Below are 16,790 nucleotides of genomic sequence, written 5' to 3' on the forward strand. Positions count from 1 at the left end.
AATACAGTAGAGCGTCGTTTATCCGAATCAATTGGGGACTGGGGTTGTTCGGATAACTTATTTTTCGGATAACCGATTATGTACGAAAAAATATATTAATCTATCCCGTGTTGAAATTTTTCTCTGTTGTGTGTCGCTTCACATTGCGTTTTCGTCGATGTTAAGCCTAACGTAAACTTTTTAAAATAATAATTGTGGCTATTGTATCGTTAAAAATGATTTCTTTATGTTTTACAAACGAAATATATACATTGAAAAATATAAAAACAAATAAAAATTATACTTTAGGCCGACTGGAATTCTTTCGGATAACCAACTTTCGGATAAACGACTCTCTACTGTATATTAATATTGTAATTAAATTCATATCAAATATTTTTATATAACTTTACAAACTTGATTTTTTTTTTAAATGTGAAGAATGAAGATTGATAGAGATCCTGTTTTATATCATTAACATATTTGAATTTTTATCATCCTTTTGATATGACATCATCTCTCAACTTGCCTTTAAAGTTTTCTTACTACTAAAAGCAGTGTTGCCAATAAGCATTGATAGCATTGGTCGTTTCTTGATGATGCTTTGTTGTTTAATAAATGATTATTGACATTCACATGGTAGAGACCACACACAAGAAGTACTCTTTTATGTAGGGATATGCATTTTTGGCCCTTCTTCAGTCCCCATTCTGGACTGAAGAGGGGCAAAATCTCTTATAGATATATGAGAATATAGAATCTCTATATTCTCATATAGAGAAATCCGAAATACATATCTCTATATGAAAGAGTACCTTCTGTCAAGTGTGTCTTCTGAAAAAATCCAGCAATGAGTTGTGCAAGTTTTTTGACTGTTTAAAAATATATTATAAAAGTTATTTTTTATTATAATAAATGAGCAGTTATTTATTGTGACATTGTCACAATGTTTTCAATTTTTTAGTAGTGTCTTTCCCCTGTACATCATACTTTTCCTGTTAGCAATAGAGTTGTGCTGGTTATCTATCCAACTCCATTCAGGAAAAAAATTTTCAATTGAAATAACATGATTTCCAGTTTGCACCAGAAGTTTTTATACAGTTAATCTTGGCTTCCTGCTCCTAAGCTTTCGTTATTTAGTCTTGACTTTCATCTACTTAACTCTGTTCTAGAGATTAAGGAAAGACAGACAGATGACAGTAGGAATTCATAGGTCTACCATTTTTTCAAATTGCAGCCCAATAAAATTGTATGGCACCATCTGTTAAGAGATTCTGTTATAAAAAACTTTTTATACTTTTAATTATTATAAAATGGCAAAAGGCTTAATTTTGAGGGTAGTGATGAGTTTCATAAAAAATTTTAAATGCTAATAATGAATAACATCTTCATTAAGTCCACCCCTCTCGAGATATAACACGACATCTCTTTATCTCCTCACTCCTTTACCTTTAACCACCAAAATGGCATCAATCCTCCTAATACACAAACTATTGTGCCAAATTTTGTTTTTTTGTCATTGTCCCATCCTGAGATATTAAATGAAACAGATGCCAGCACACACACATACATATTCATGGAATTTTTTTTGTTCCTTTGACTGTTTTGGGTTTAGGAGGTCGTAAAACATGGAGATTTGCAAAAACTCCAGAGGGTCAAATTTGACACAATTCCAATACTTTCTCTTGTTATGTATACATAACAGCTGGGAAAGTAACAATACTATTAATACATAAGTTTCATTAACTATACTTCACTATATTCACTGTTGACAAACAACTGTTCTTATTTTCAGTGTAATAAAGTGGATTTCTGTGAAGCAGACTTATGAAGGTGAGCCAAAAAGCTTGAAAACATTGGCAATAGAGTAATTTTATTAGTTTTTCTTTGCAAATAAAGATTGCTGAATTATAGAAATAAATTTTTTAGATACAGTTTCTTCTTTTGTAGAAGGTTTCTTGTAACATTTTAAATTAAATAACTGAGAATTTAGTCAGTTGTTACAATGTTAGAATTGCATTTATTTTGATAATCACAATATTTTTTCAAATTAATTTTATTTATTAGAGAAATTATGTATTAATTTTACCAAGCTATTCTCTGTGATGGAATGTTTTATAAAGTGCCTTATTTGAAATGTTTAATTTTCATTTGTAACAATAATTTCTGTTATATGATTATTGTATTATTGTATTTATGTAGAAGAGTATTAAGATGTCACAATTTTATCAAACACTAATCAAAATTTACTTATAATTAACCTTAGTCAAGTAGTTATGTTCTAGTGTTATTAGTCATTCAAGTTGCGAGATGCTTTCTGTGTTCTTTGTCATAATTTATTATTTGCAGAACAAGTATATTAATATATTAGTGTCAAATATTATTTTGTGTAATAATCGTAAAGGATTATTGCATGAGAAGATAAATTCCTATCCCAATTTTTTGCATTTTCTTATCGGTTTTATAGTATCGGATACGCTTAATATAATTATATCATTCTTTTGGTTTATGTGTTCAATATTGCTTATTTTATATGTGGCAACAATGTCATATAAGCAAAATTTGTCTTAAAATGTTGCAAAAGTTTTGTCTACATAAGTATTTGTTGCTGTTACAAAAACTTAGTTACACTATAATCACTTTTACATAAGTACTTCATATATGGGACCATCTTTTGAATAGTTTACTATGGTTTGTTCAACTTAGCTAGGTGCTTGAAATTTTTAATAAACAATTAAAATATCATAAAAAATTTTAATTATGGGGATTTGTGCAGGAGCTTTGTTTAAATAAATTTAAATTCTTCTATACATTAATATTGTTACATCGCATCCTCGTCACTGACCAAATACAAGAAAGATTAGCACTTCCACTGGCATTATGCTTTGTATGCTGCTTGGTAATCATTTTACACCTGTTTTAGTTCTCTTGCATAATGTTATTTTTTATTATAGAAGTGTATCTTTCTCCTTTTTATACTTCTGTCTTTAGCTTTGTTTGTGCTTTATGTAGGGTCACTTTTTTTATCAATTGTCTTCATTCCTTTCTTTTGTTTTCATCCTCTCCAACTGACCTTTCTCCATTTTATATATGGATCAAAATTCAATTTTTGCAAGCATGTAATTCAATCCCAAATTGTGCAATTAAATGTAACTTGAGTTTTACTTGAGCAAAGTTTAATTATGTATAGCTTGAGTAGAACTATAGAAAAATACACCTATCATATTTATTCTAATAAACAGCAAACAGTTTAAGAACTGTTCTGTTTATTAGAGGGCATCTATTATTTCTGTTCTTTGGGAATTGGGTACAATTATTAATCGAAGGTAACTTTTTTCACCTTATTATTACTTAAACAACAACACAGAATACAACTCACTGTCAAAGTATTAGATCATCCTTCAAAAATATTGATTTTGTTGTTTTGATTACATATAACTTTTTTCAGTTGTTTTACAATTTTCCTTTATTTTTTTCCTCAAAATTCAATATTTATTTAACAGAAAAAATTCACACAATAGAATTTTAATGTGTTTTGACATCAGAAAAAAATTAAATTATTTTTCATGTATGAGACAAAAATTTTAGATTGGCAAAATTCCCGAACAAAAATATTAGACCACAGTTTTTTAAATTCTTGTAGGACCACCTATGGCTTTTATTAAAGCTGCAATTTATTTTGGCATTTGATCTACAAGATATTGACACTCATTTGGTATAATTTCATTTCCAACATATGTTAATATTCAATATCAATTCCTCCTTGTTGGACAGTTTTGTTTCAGATATTTTTTCTTCACTAAATACCATAAATTTTCAATTGGATTCATGTCAGGACTTTGGTGGCCAATCTATAATCCTGATATTGTTTTATAACAACTTCAGTGGCAAGAAACATTGTCATTTTGAAAAAATATTCACTGTCTCCAAATATTTTCTTAATAGATGGAATAGAAAAATAATTTAAAGTATCTTTATGTACATCACTGTTTACATTACCATTGAAAATGTAAACTTTGTCGTTTCCACTTGCAGACGTACAATCCCAAATCATTACGCTGAGTGGAAATTTCACATTTTTACTTTAGGCATGCTTTGTTAAACATTTCTTCCGGTTGCCTCCCCAATTTTCTTCCGACATTGTCATGACATCCCAAACAAATCAGACATTCATCTGAGAAAACTACCTTCTTCCAGTCGTCGGGATTTTGGTCTTTATATTTTTTGGCCCAGTTTCATCGGTTTGGGTGTAATCATTGGTTTAGTTTTTACTTTTTTGGAATGGTAACCCATATAAGCCAAACATTTAATAACTGTTCTTGAAGACACTTGGACTCCAAATTTCTCCACTTTTTTTACAAATATTCTGAAGAGTTTTGTCTTCTAATTTTGATGATTTTCTAGGTTGTCAGAACAATGTTTTTGACATATCCAGATAACTTAAATTTTCTAATATTTTGAACTCCAGTTTTACTTACATTTAGTAGTGTTGCAATTCTTCTCTGAGACATGTTTTCGTTGAATAATGATATTATTTGAAGTTCTAAATTACAGTAATACCTCGATTTAAGCTATCCCGACTTATGCGAACCCGGAGTTACGTGATTTTCAAATCTCGTCGATTCCTCTTTTGTTTGAGCGCCACGCAACTCTCGATTACTCACTCCCCCCACAATATTGTTCGGCTTACATGTTCCGACATGTGTCGCGCGGAATCGACATATAACTACAATTTATTTTGTGTTATTTATTTCTGTGTTTGTTATATCTACTGAGACTCGAGAGACTCTACTATGTCATCCAAACGAAGTAGAACTGATTATTCTGCATCAAACAAGAAAAAACTTTATCTTTGGAATGTAAAGTTAACATTATTAACTTCGATACAAAAATGAAAATTTGTGAATTGTCAAAGAAGTTTGATCTACCGGAATCGACAGTCAGAACAATTATAAAAGGTAAAGATAAAACTCTTGAAGCTGCGAAAAATGCTCAATCTTTAAATTCAAGCATCATTTGTAAACGTCACAGTGTTATCGCCGAGATGGAAACAGTGTTAAAATTATGGTGTGATAATCAAGTAAATCTGAAAAATTGTATAATAATATAATTTGTTATACATATAGGGCTATATTATCTAAGATTTTATTAAACTTTTTTTTTCTAAATTATTGTTTTTTTAGTCTCCAGCCCCAATTAAACATTATTTGTATGTATTTATATGTGAAATTATACCCCGACTTACGCGGTTATTGCTTGGTCCCACCTACCGCGTAAGTTCGGGGTATTACTGTATTTCCCAGTTCCTTATGTGCTATGATGCTATTGTATACTTACAGTTTATGTGATTGAATGGTTTACTTTTGGTTTCATTAGTGCTCCTGAACATGTTAGAACATTTCAGATTTATTCTATTAATAATTATGAAGTTTTTGTGTAAAATCTTTTTGGCTGTATTTCATATGGTCTAATACTTTTGTCAATGAATTTTGCCAGTCTAAAATTTTTGTTTCATACAAGTAAATGATTTAATTTTTTTCTAATGTTTAAACATGTTAAAATTCTATCCTGCAATTTTTTTCTGTTAAATAGATACTGAATTTTAAGAAAAAAAAACAGGACATTTGTAAAACATAATTGAAAATAGTTATATGCAATCAAAACTACAAAATCAATATTTTTGAAAGGGTGGTCTAATTATTTTGGCATGATATTAATTGTCGAATGTGCAATTTTTCAGTTTAATATACTGTGCGGGTTCTATTAGAGGGTACCATTTATTAGTTTTCCCAGCTTGCAGCTGTTTATTAGAGGGTGCTTACTATTAAGATCATGCTGTTTATTAGAATAAATATGGCATATATTCTAAACTGGTGGTGCCCAAACTATGGGTCCTAAACCAAATCTGGCCTGCGGCACACATTAATCTAGCCCATGAACATATTCATAAATGATGTATGGAATATATACGATACTGTATAAATAGCCTGCCAATCAAAAACTCAAGGCACCACCACTCTAAATGAATGATCTGAACAGTAACTATATGTAGTAATTTCATTCTCATATTTTCTATTGTAGTATTTGTATTGTGATATATTTTGACATAAACGACAATTTTATGCGACTAAACCCAAATTATCTACCTCCGGAGTTTGTATATATTTATATATTATATAGAATATACTAGCTGTTAATATAAATATTCTGTCGTTTTTAAAATTTAAAAGTGATTTTTTTTAAGCTTGATATATTACTTTTGTATTGTATTGATTAACTTGGATAAAAATTTCCAAAAACAGTATTATTTTGTATTAACCTCATAAAGAATCATTTACTTTGGATTATTGTTTTTCATTTTTTTGATATTGTATTTACTTTGTAAAATTGTACAAAAGTATTTGAATGAAAATAAAGCTATTTTTGGAAATTGTTAAAACATATTGATTATTTTGGCAACTTTCTAATGTTTAAAATAAAATGAGTTTTATATATAATACATTATGCACCATGTAATGACAGATCACACAAGGGTCATAAGATTATAATGGAACTGAAAATTTTGTAGCCACCAGTACCTCTTCTATGTTTAAATACATATATATTTTACTTATAGCCTATATTAGTAGTAGCTGTACCATATGAGGTTTGTCTAAGTACACTTGATGTTTGCTTAATGACATTTCTTGGAACACATCTCCATCATTAAGTGGCATCTATCTATATTTCCATTATAGCCAATGATTTTCTCTTTAGGCAACGGCAAACTTATTCTGCTGACGTTTAATAACATAATTTCAGGGTAGAAATTGGATCAATGCAATATATTCTACTGTTGCAATTTTCAGCAATGTAAATATAAAAGCATCATGTAATTGAAGATAGAAGATAGGATCAACCCTGTATCATCACTAGTCACAGGAGGTCCAGGTTTATATCTGATGTGGACTTAAATTATACACAAAACAAATATTAATTCATCTCTTGCATATGCCAGCACTTGTTTACTTCTACATGGTTTATAGCATGTTAATGTTGCATCAAAAATCTAAAGTTTTTAATACTAAGAATTTGTAAATTAGAATTAAGACGGTTATTAATTAGATTATTAATTGAAGGAAGGGAGAGAAATGAATCAAACTAGTTTTTATTGATGGAATTTATCTAAAATTTTACTTTATGACAACATTAACAAGGTAAAATGCAAAAACAATAACTTAAAAAACAATTTATTTACAGAATCATTCAAAAATTTATGATACAATTATAAATGTCTAAATTGGATTTGAAATTGGTCTCTTTACAATTGAGATCAAAGTGTAAGATAATTATTGGTCTAATTTATCACATTTTCTCATAATTAGATCAAACCACAGTATCTTCTGTTTCTTCTTTCTCAAATTTGTACTCTGGCAATATATATACAATAAAAAGTGATCTAAAATGAATATTTTTTTGTAAAATTTACTCTCTTGTAAGATTTAAATTAAGCAAAATATCCTTGAGTTAAAATACAATAGTAAGTAAATACATGGATACAAATTGATTTTGTAAAATCTTGATATTTCTGCATATCATAAGGAATTTTATAAAATAGTTTTTCACATATGTCATTGATGAATCTATCAAAAAAATTGATAAGAAGTGTACATCAGAATTTGAACAGTATGAAATTAGTATTGACAGCTTTGATTTGTAAATAGAAGTGTTCTCCTGTCTATATTTTCTGTTTTGCAATGATTATACTATAAGAATATCATTGTTGCAGAATGGTATTTTATATTATATACAGTTAAAATATAGTTATCACTGTTCTATAAGTAAATGTCACTGTTACTTCATGAACAAGTAGGTAAACATTTGTTTAACAAATGCATCCACAGCCTTCAGTTTCTGTTTGAGGTAAACTTGCAAGTTACACTTACAATCTGCCTTTATATCACACTACATAATAATCAGCAAACTTACAAAAATATTATGTATGTATAAGTAATGTGTACCAAGTTTATAAAAAGAAATTCTATACATATACAGGAGCAACTACAGTAAGGGTTGAGAAGAGCAGCATGTAGCCCGAAACCACAATCTGGCCACTATGAATATATACAGTTGTATTCTGATATATATGGACTACAATATTAATGGTTCTGTTATCTGTGTATTATACTGTTAAAAATTACTTTAAAAATATTTGTTAATAAAAAAATTTTGCATTTAGTAATTGTCATCAAGTAATGGAACCCAATGATGTGGGCATAATAAAATTATGAACTGTATTTCATGTCAAGCTCACTTGAATTTAAATTCTTTGAGTCAGTGACTTTATAAAATGTCTAATTTTCAACCAATTCTAATTCTGCTATGTGTTTTCTCAATATTTTATACTAGTATTCCTAAAACAATTTTACATTTTTAACACTTTGGCTTCTAAATTTTCAAGAAAAACAATTCTATTATTATGTACGAAAAGACTGATCCCAAAGTTAGTCCAGCTCCAAGAAATGCAACTAGAATAAAGCCGGCAATCTCTTTAAAATTGCTTGCAACCCTTTTTGGTCCCACCATCATTGCTAACGTGCATATGGCACCATTTGTGATTCCCAAAGTAACTATCAGTACAATGTATTCGACGTCTCCGAAGATGGCGGGTAGAACGGACCTCGGACGAGTATTACACATCATAAATAGTGGTATATACACGATACGTATAACGGATAACGACAGTAATAACCAGCGTGACGAAACGGAAATCCATTTACAAATAGTTCTTCCTACAAAATCCGAAACGTTGAACAGGAGGAAACAACAGACGGGTAAAAAGTAAATCTGGTCCCACGGATCGCCACTTTTATAATTTTTTGACAATACCAGTACGCAAATGGCAGGAAAAATGCTTAGCGTCACCCAATATATCAGCATGGAAGTCATGCATTCTATCCAAATCTTCTTAAATATGGAAATTATCAATTTAATATTTACCGTGGCAAGTTTCGGTATTCCCGGCTTCTCCGAAAAACTCTCCACCTTGATGATGTGATACCGGAAAAATGCAGTTTTGTGCATGATAAAATAACAGGCCTTAGCACAAACAATAATCAGGATAGCACACATGAAATATCCAAGAGCACTGTCGGTGGGACGACCGTCATTTAACAGGGATAATATTTCGGAGAGAGAAGAAATTATACCCGCCACGGCCTGTCCCGTCATGACGGCGTACATGTACTTGGCAGGAAATATCGCAGCCAGGGCCGCCACTCCTCCCTGAAAGACTCCGCTCATTACGCTAATCAAACAAACCAAGAACATGGTAATGGCGAAGAACGTACTCTGCCAGGCTTCGGTCGGAATTTTAATAAACGCAGTAATCACGCAAAAGACGAGGGAGGTGCCGACCAGCGATCCGCCGTTCCTTATTTTCTCGGGTATCTTGTAACAGAAGAACGGATTCAGAAACAATATAAAGATAAAAGGAACATTATTAGCAATTGCTAAGTAACTGGTGAAGGCAGTTTGCAAGAAATTCTTGTGATTTGGATCATAACTCGTGTTGCTGCTCACATTCCTAAATTTATACATCCAGTAATCGTTGGCAGTTATAAAGAAGTTCCAAGGTAATAAGGAGCATATTCCTAGAAGAAAAAACGTCGAGAAAACAAAGTAATGTCTGTCACGTGGTACAGAGATGAGAGGAGCATCCATCGAATCCTGCTCCTCTGCACAAGATTCCAGAGTCTCGACTGAACTATTTTCAAAATTAATCGATAAATCTGCCGGAAGTTCACTGCGAGTTATGGACGTAGATAACGTCGAGTAATCGAAGTCGTAACAGTACTTAGCCATAATCAAATTAAAGAAGTCGCTAATCGACGAAAAATAAACTACAACTAGTCACATGACCACCAAACAACAACAGATTCTACCGACATCTTTCGGGATAAATTAATAAATATAATAACTACAAACAATTTAAAAACAAATATTTTAAACTTTGTGTTGATTAATTACGTATATTATTATTAATTAGCTTTAAAGTAATATTTCTGTAATAATTATACTTTAATAATTTAATCAAAAATTATATGCAATTACAAATCTTTTCTCAACGTAATTAATTTATACGTAATTTAAAAATGTTTATATATATTGTAATTAATTTATTCAATTAATACGAAAATATTTTTAAAATATATTGTATTATTATTTAAAAATTAATTTAAATTTCATATTCTAAACGTCGAGTATGTTTGAAAGTTTATCTGTTTTTTTTAAATTTAATTTATTAATAATAATTACGATTAATTTATTTAAAATAATTATTAATTTTAATTAATACATCATCCCTACATATCTTTATTACGTAATTTTTTTTAAATCAAATGATAAAGCGTTGACGATATTATTGAGATTTTATAGATACAGATCTGACGTCACTCTATTCATTGTGACAATCTGCTTGCATTCATTCGTTTCGGATAGTTTACACTGTGGATGTGATCCACAAATGCATTTTTGAATCACATCCAAAAATTTATTTCTTTGTCATTCATTCGTTGCATTTGACATATTATTATCTATATGTCCGACGACCGGATGGCCGAGCGTTAACACGGCAGCCTACCGTTCTGGAGACAGGAATGGAATCCGGACGGGTCGAAAAACCCTAGGAATTTTTCGCGAAGATGGTCTGTCCGGATATGCCTGACCCGTCTCTCGGCACCCGACCGCTCCATCTTGGGTCTGGCCAAACCCATAATGGGTTTGCTAGAAAAGACAAAGATTATCTTAATGTTCACGGGGTGAAAAAAGTTAAAAAAAAAAAACTGTATGAACGGGCCAAATTTATTACAAGATCACTCGAGTTATGAAATGAGGAATGCAAAATGAGGATCCAGATAAGATTCGAATCTAGAGCAGCAGGTATTGTACCGAAGAATCAATGTTTTATGTTTTACGAGCTGACAACGAATTCGAAACATGTTTTTCGTCCGTTTATACTTAAATTTTCCAATAAAAATATTTGAATATATATGAATATTCATCAAAAAAGAATAAACGAGAAAATTCTAGACCACATACGATTCAAATTCGTAAAGTTATTATTCCACATATAGAAAATAGTTCCGAACTTATACCGTATTAATGTATCAACGTTATTTGCTTATTAATAAACAAATTAAATGACTTTTCGAATTACTAGTTGTCTTTAAATTAATCTTATAAACACCAAAGTAATTAAAATTATCCGCATAGTAAAGTGTTAGTCGTGAAGATTCAAATTCGAATCCCTTCCGGACACTAATAATTTATCAATGGTATAAGGAATACGGATCAAGCCTCATTCTTTAACCATCGCCTTTGTTGGTCAATCTTATTGCAGTTGGACCCGTTATATAATTATGATTGGACTGGCAATATTGAATTCTGCAGCGCGTTGAATTTTTTAAGTAACTCGATCAATAAGTTGTAGAAATTACTGCAGTGGTGTAATATAAGGGGCTGTCCAGAAATTATGGCCGCATTTCTCTTGAAATTTTTACTTCTCCTTCCCCTCTTGTCCCAATTTCTGTAATCCTTTTCACTCCTCGGACGTCCAACAAAAATCAACTCCCCTTAAAACCTTTATCACTTTACGAATAATAGATACCATAAGTAGGAATGAAATATGCAAGAAATTTTGAAATAAATGTAATAAAATACATAAACTGTATAAAATGTAATGTAATGGTCAAGACAAGTTGGACAAGGGCGGAGGACGTTCAGTGAAACTCAACCCTCTTGTCCGACTTGTTTTAATATTAGATCTCAAATATTACTTTAATGGAAATTAATGCAAATGAAACCATGAATATGGAGGCTAAACGACATCAAACCCTTTTATAACATTGTAGTATAGTATTATACCAGTTTTTCAACATTGACATTCCTCATATTAGTATATTGTTCTCTCAGGGATAGAACTGCATAGGCACAATAGAATGATGTCCATACCATACCCACTTGTCATTTTATTTATTAGAAGCAATATATTTTTATATCTGTCCTTGTGGGGTGGAAGAATGTTAAATACTTTACTATTTAATGTTGAAAAATACTACATACAAGGAATTATACTGCAATTATGTAGTACGTTATAATTTGTTTAGAAATTGCAAAGTTGTAGTTATTAAAGAAAAACATGCCGAGTAGTTCCCCCTAGCAAATATTACATCCCCTCCACCTATGATTGGCTGAGTGAGAGGAGGTTTTAGTCTTGAACCCTGTCTTTTCCCTAACTACCCTAGTATCTTTTCCAAAATAATATTATCCAGACAATGTGATAGTTGCGTATGTCATGTGAATAACGAATTTATAATTAATGCAACCCTGAGCTGTGGAGTCGAAGTAGGGAGGAATTTCTGGCCAATTTTCTCTCTTTTTGTTTTCCACAGAAAAATTTTTACTACTAATAATATCACTTCTGTCGGTAGGAAAATATCAAATTTTAAATCCTCCCCGTTTTATTTTATTCATAATTCCATCTCAATCTTACAATAATTCATTTTTAAGCATTAAGCATTAATTAAGCAAGGTGTCTATTCATAAATTTATTTTATTTTCACTTTTAACTAATAATTTCGAATATTGGACCGGTATATTTTAAACCACACTCACTACATTCCATTTTATTTAACGTATAACGAGTTCAACAACTTCGAAAGCACGATAAACAAACGATAAAACTTGTAACCACGACCCGAAACCCGTAACAAATTCAGTTGCCGCGATTGGCATAATTTAGAACTAATGTTTACCAGAGAGCAGTCTCTAGTAAACACGTGTCTCTTGTGTTTCTGAAGTCCTTGTAAATAAGGACATCCCTCTCTAAAATCTGCTTTTTCTTGATGTAATATTTTCATTGCGTTAATGCGGAAAATTAAACGAGAATTCAAAATAGCTGTAAATAATTTACCAAATACTAAAACTGGTGAAATTGGGACAATAATTTTTTGGGTCAGAAACAACATCTCGTTTATAAATGGGTAAATACAGTATCAGAATTTCAATCCAGCTATTTGGAAAATTTGCAATTTTATTAAACATGTCTAAAACATTCTGCTCTAATCGATCTATAAAGGTGTCTTATTACAGTGCCGGATTAATGCGACACTCTAGCTGGCCCTAGACAATATTTAAATTGGAGCCTGATTTTAATAAGTGCTTCTAAAGAAATCTTAAATAATGTTCACTTAAAATTTTTATTAATAATAGAGAAAACAATAATAATTGTATAATAAATGATTTTCTGGTATAACGAAAAACTTATTTTTACTGAAAGCGGGACATTTGTCTGATTTGTCTGTTGGTTAATCCGGCACTGTTATTAGATTTAAATTTAGCTACTACGTTTTAAATTCTTCATCGGCCGAGATTTCATTACAGAGTATAAAATTTAGCATGTTTAACGACTCGAATGGCTCATGTGAACTCATATTTCAATTAAACTTTTAGAGTAATACAGTGTAACATTCAAGTTTCTACATAGAAAAACGTTATGGAGGTGGAGCGTTAGCGAAGTCTCTTCTATGTTGCTTACAGAATTGTATTCGTTCTCAAAATCTGTTCGATCGATTTGGATTAAGCTTTGCCATTTTCCATTAATTGCGATGAGTAATCAAAAAATGTAATAAGGGCCCATTTAATAGTGCTGGATGTAAATTGCGCACTATTGACAACCTCTGTGAATTTGTCAAATTTCGTGTCTGTCCGTACGAATAATTCCTTACCTCAAGACGGTGATTGGCGGAATACCCTATATATATTCGCCTAAAATCTCCAGTATTTCTATGAAAAAATTATTATACTTATTATGAGGAAGAATATAGTCCACAACTATGAGGACATTTTAAATGTCCGTTAAATCTATTAATATCATTCTTATAACTGTAGATTGATACAGTATAGATTTTAACTAATATCTGTATTAAGACCAATAATGGTACCTCCTCTTGACCACAAAAAGCATACTGTCTACACACGTTTCAACCAACAATTACAGAACTATAATGTTAGTTTTATTCTTTAGGCCAGCTTTATTATAAAATAGTATTTTAAATTTATTCTAAAGTTACTATAAACATTATTTTCAGAGCATCATATTTAATTATCAAACGTTTCGCTAGATATTACATTTACAAAGAAAAGTTCGTCTTTGACTTGATACATTTCACCATCCAAACTACTCGCATAAATTATATCATTTACTATTAACCTAAGTTATAATAATTTCAATGTATTCTTTTGAAGGCTTACGCAACTGTCCAATATTTGATATTGCTATTGTTTTATATTCTGTTTCACGCGAAGAAGATCATTATAAGATCTTTTTATATCATTCCTTTCATTTATTATTTTATTGCTAAAATTATTATTATTTTTATCCCAATTTAAATGTTCTTTATATTATTTTATTCTTATATATTAATTTAAAATAAATTGTATATATTCTAATTACAGATGTAAAAAAAAAGAATAAATTCATACGACAAAAGATACTTTTCATAACAGTTTATTTTAAGTGTACCGAACAGCATTAAAGAACATTATCTTGCTCCATGATTATGGGGTATAGCGGACATTTAATTCTATTCTATAGGTTATTACAAGATTTTTCATCTCTACAACAAAGCAAAATTCAAAATTAATTGAAAAAATAATTCAATTATTACAATCCTCAACAGGGATGCATGAGGAATTTTCATCGACTTCTCGGACATAACCTGAGTTGCAGATGCATCCAGGCATACATATCATAGCACAAGGAACTACTTCATCTTTATTTTTACAGTTTTTCTGACAATGACGTGTACAAATATCAAAATGTTCATTATCGGGACATTCTATTAAAAAGAAATAATAATATATTTATTTAAATTACTGTACTTAAAAAGAATAAGAACTTACGAATTATCGCTTTGTGTGTGGTTCGTTTGTTTTGACTTATATGTGAAGTGTAGTGTCGTCCTGCAGTATTACTTTGCGTTTTCTAGAAATTTAATGAGCGAACAGATCTGACATAAAGACTTATCCAAATGGTCACAGAGGCGATCGTCTCCTATTGCTAACATAAACGTTATTATTCTAATACACAGTAATGTACTGTATGTGTCTAGATGTCGTAAGAAACCAATGATAGATGAAACGAACTACTGTGTATCATTAAGTCCTTTAGCTGCTTGACATTTACACGCGCCTAATATGTTTATATTTTAATATCATTATCGTTACTTTTTAATTTCGTTACATTAGTTGTAAGTTTAAGTAGTTATTTTAAAGCAATTAAACTTTTATATTTAGTATCTTGCTTATTTTATTACACGAATCGTGTACTAAAGATAGCTCAGTAGCTGATCCAAGAACATAATATAAACACCTATCCAAAACGGAACCTGAATAAAACGGAAAAAATATTCGGTTTATACAGTTTTTACTGTAATTTCTGTTATATTTATTTCTCTTCTTTAAACAATTCAGGTACTTTTAGTGAAAAAATTACAGTAATCAAAATTTAATTTAGCTTGTATAACATTAAGTCTATTTTAATTATAGCCTAATGTATGTATATATATATATATATATTGNGGCGAATCTAGAGCAGCAGGTATTGTACCGAAGAATCAATGTTTTATGTTTTACGAGCTGACAACGAATTCGAAACATGTTTTTCGTCCGTTTATACTTAAATTTTCCAATAAAAATATTTGAATATATATGAATATTCATCAAAAAAGAATAAACGAGAAAATTCTAGACCACATACGATTCAAATTCGTAAAGTTATTATTCCACATATAGAAAATAGTTCCGAACTTATACCGTATTAATGTATCAACGTTATTTGCTTATTAATAAACAAATTAAATGACTTTTCGAATTACTAGTTGTCTTTAAATTAATCTTATAAACACCAAAGTAATTAAAATTATCCGCATAGTAAAGTGTTAGTCGTGAAGATTCAAATTCGAATCCCTTCCGGACACTAATAATTTATCAATGGTATAAGGAATACGGATCAAGCCTCATTCTTTAACCATCGCCTTTGTTGGTCAATCTTATTGCAGTTGGACCCGTTATATAATTATGATTGGACTGGCAATATTGAATTCTGCAGCGCGTTGAATTTTTTAAGTAACTCGATCAATAAGTTGTAGAAATTACTGCAGTGGTGTAATATAAGGGGCTGTCCAGAAATTATGGCCGCATTTCTCTTGAAATTTTTACTTCTCCTTCCCCTCTTGTCCCAACTTCTGTAATCCTTTTCACTCCTCGGACGTCCAACAAAAATCAACTCCCCTTAAAACCTTTATCACTTTACGAATGATAGATATCATAAGTAGGAATGAAATATGCAAGAAATTTTGAAATAAATGTAATAAAATACATAAACTGTATAAATTGTAATGTAATGGTCAAGACAAGTTGGACAAGGGCGGAGGACGTTCAGTGAAACTCAACCCCCTTGTCCGACTTGTTTTAATATTAGATCTCAAATATGACTTTAATGGAAATTAATGCAAATGAAATCATGAATATGGAGGCTAAATGACATCAAACCCTTATAGCATTGTAGTATAGTATTATACCAGTTTTTCAACATTGACATTCCTCATATTAGTATGTTGTTCTCTCGGGGATAGAACTGGATAGGCACAATAGGATGATGTCCATACCATACCCACTTGTCATTTTATTTATTAGAAGCAATATATTTTTATATCTGCCCTTGTGGGGTGGAAGAATGTTAAATACGTTACTATTTAATGTTGAAAAAT

The 16,790-nt window shown here is 30.4% G+C and overlaps 2 protein-coding genes across 2 annotated transcripts in view; one reads left to right on the forward strand and one right to left on the reverse strand.

The window, feature by feature from the left end:
• LOC111642185 (amidophosphoribosyltransferase-like) overlaps window positions 1-4,644 on the forward strand; it is a 24,567-nt gene extending 19,923 nt beyond the window's left edge. Inside the window, exon 8 of the mRNA XM_023388490.1 lies at window positions 1,775-4,644. Within this exon, the coding sequence (XP_023244258.1) occupies window positions 1,775-1,850 (76 nt within the window). The 3' untranslated portion in view covers window positions 1,851-4,644. The remainder of the gene's footprint in view (window positions 1-1,774) is intronic.
• Window positions 4,645-6,804: 2,160 nt separating this feature from the next.
• On the reverse strand, window positions 6,805-9,890 carry LOC111642194 (equilibrative nucleoside transporter 1-like). Its single transcript, XM_023388498.1, has one exon. It carries the CDS (start codon window positions 9,820-9,822, stop codon window positions 8,407-8,409), a length of 1,416 nt encoding a protein of 471 aa, XP_023244266.1. The 5' UTR covers window positions 9,823-9,890; the 3' UTR covers window positions 6,805-8,406.
• Window positions 9,891-16,790: the final 6,900 nt, after the last annotated feature.

Source organism: Centruroides sculpturatus, unplaced genomic scaffold (assembly GCF_000671375.1).
Source record: "Centruroides sculpturatus isolate CEXI.00-Female unplaced genomic scaffold, Cexi_2.0 scaffold130, whole genome shotgun sequence".
NCBI lineage: Eukaryota > Metazoa > Arthropoda > Arachnida > Scorpiones > Buthidae > Centruroides > Centruroides sculpturatus.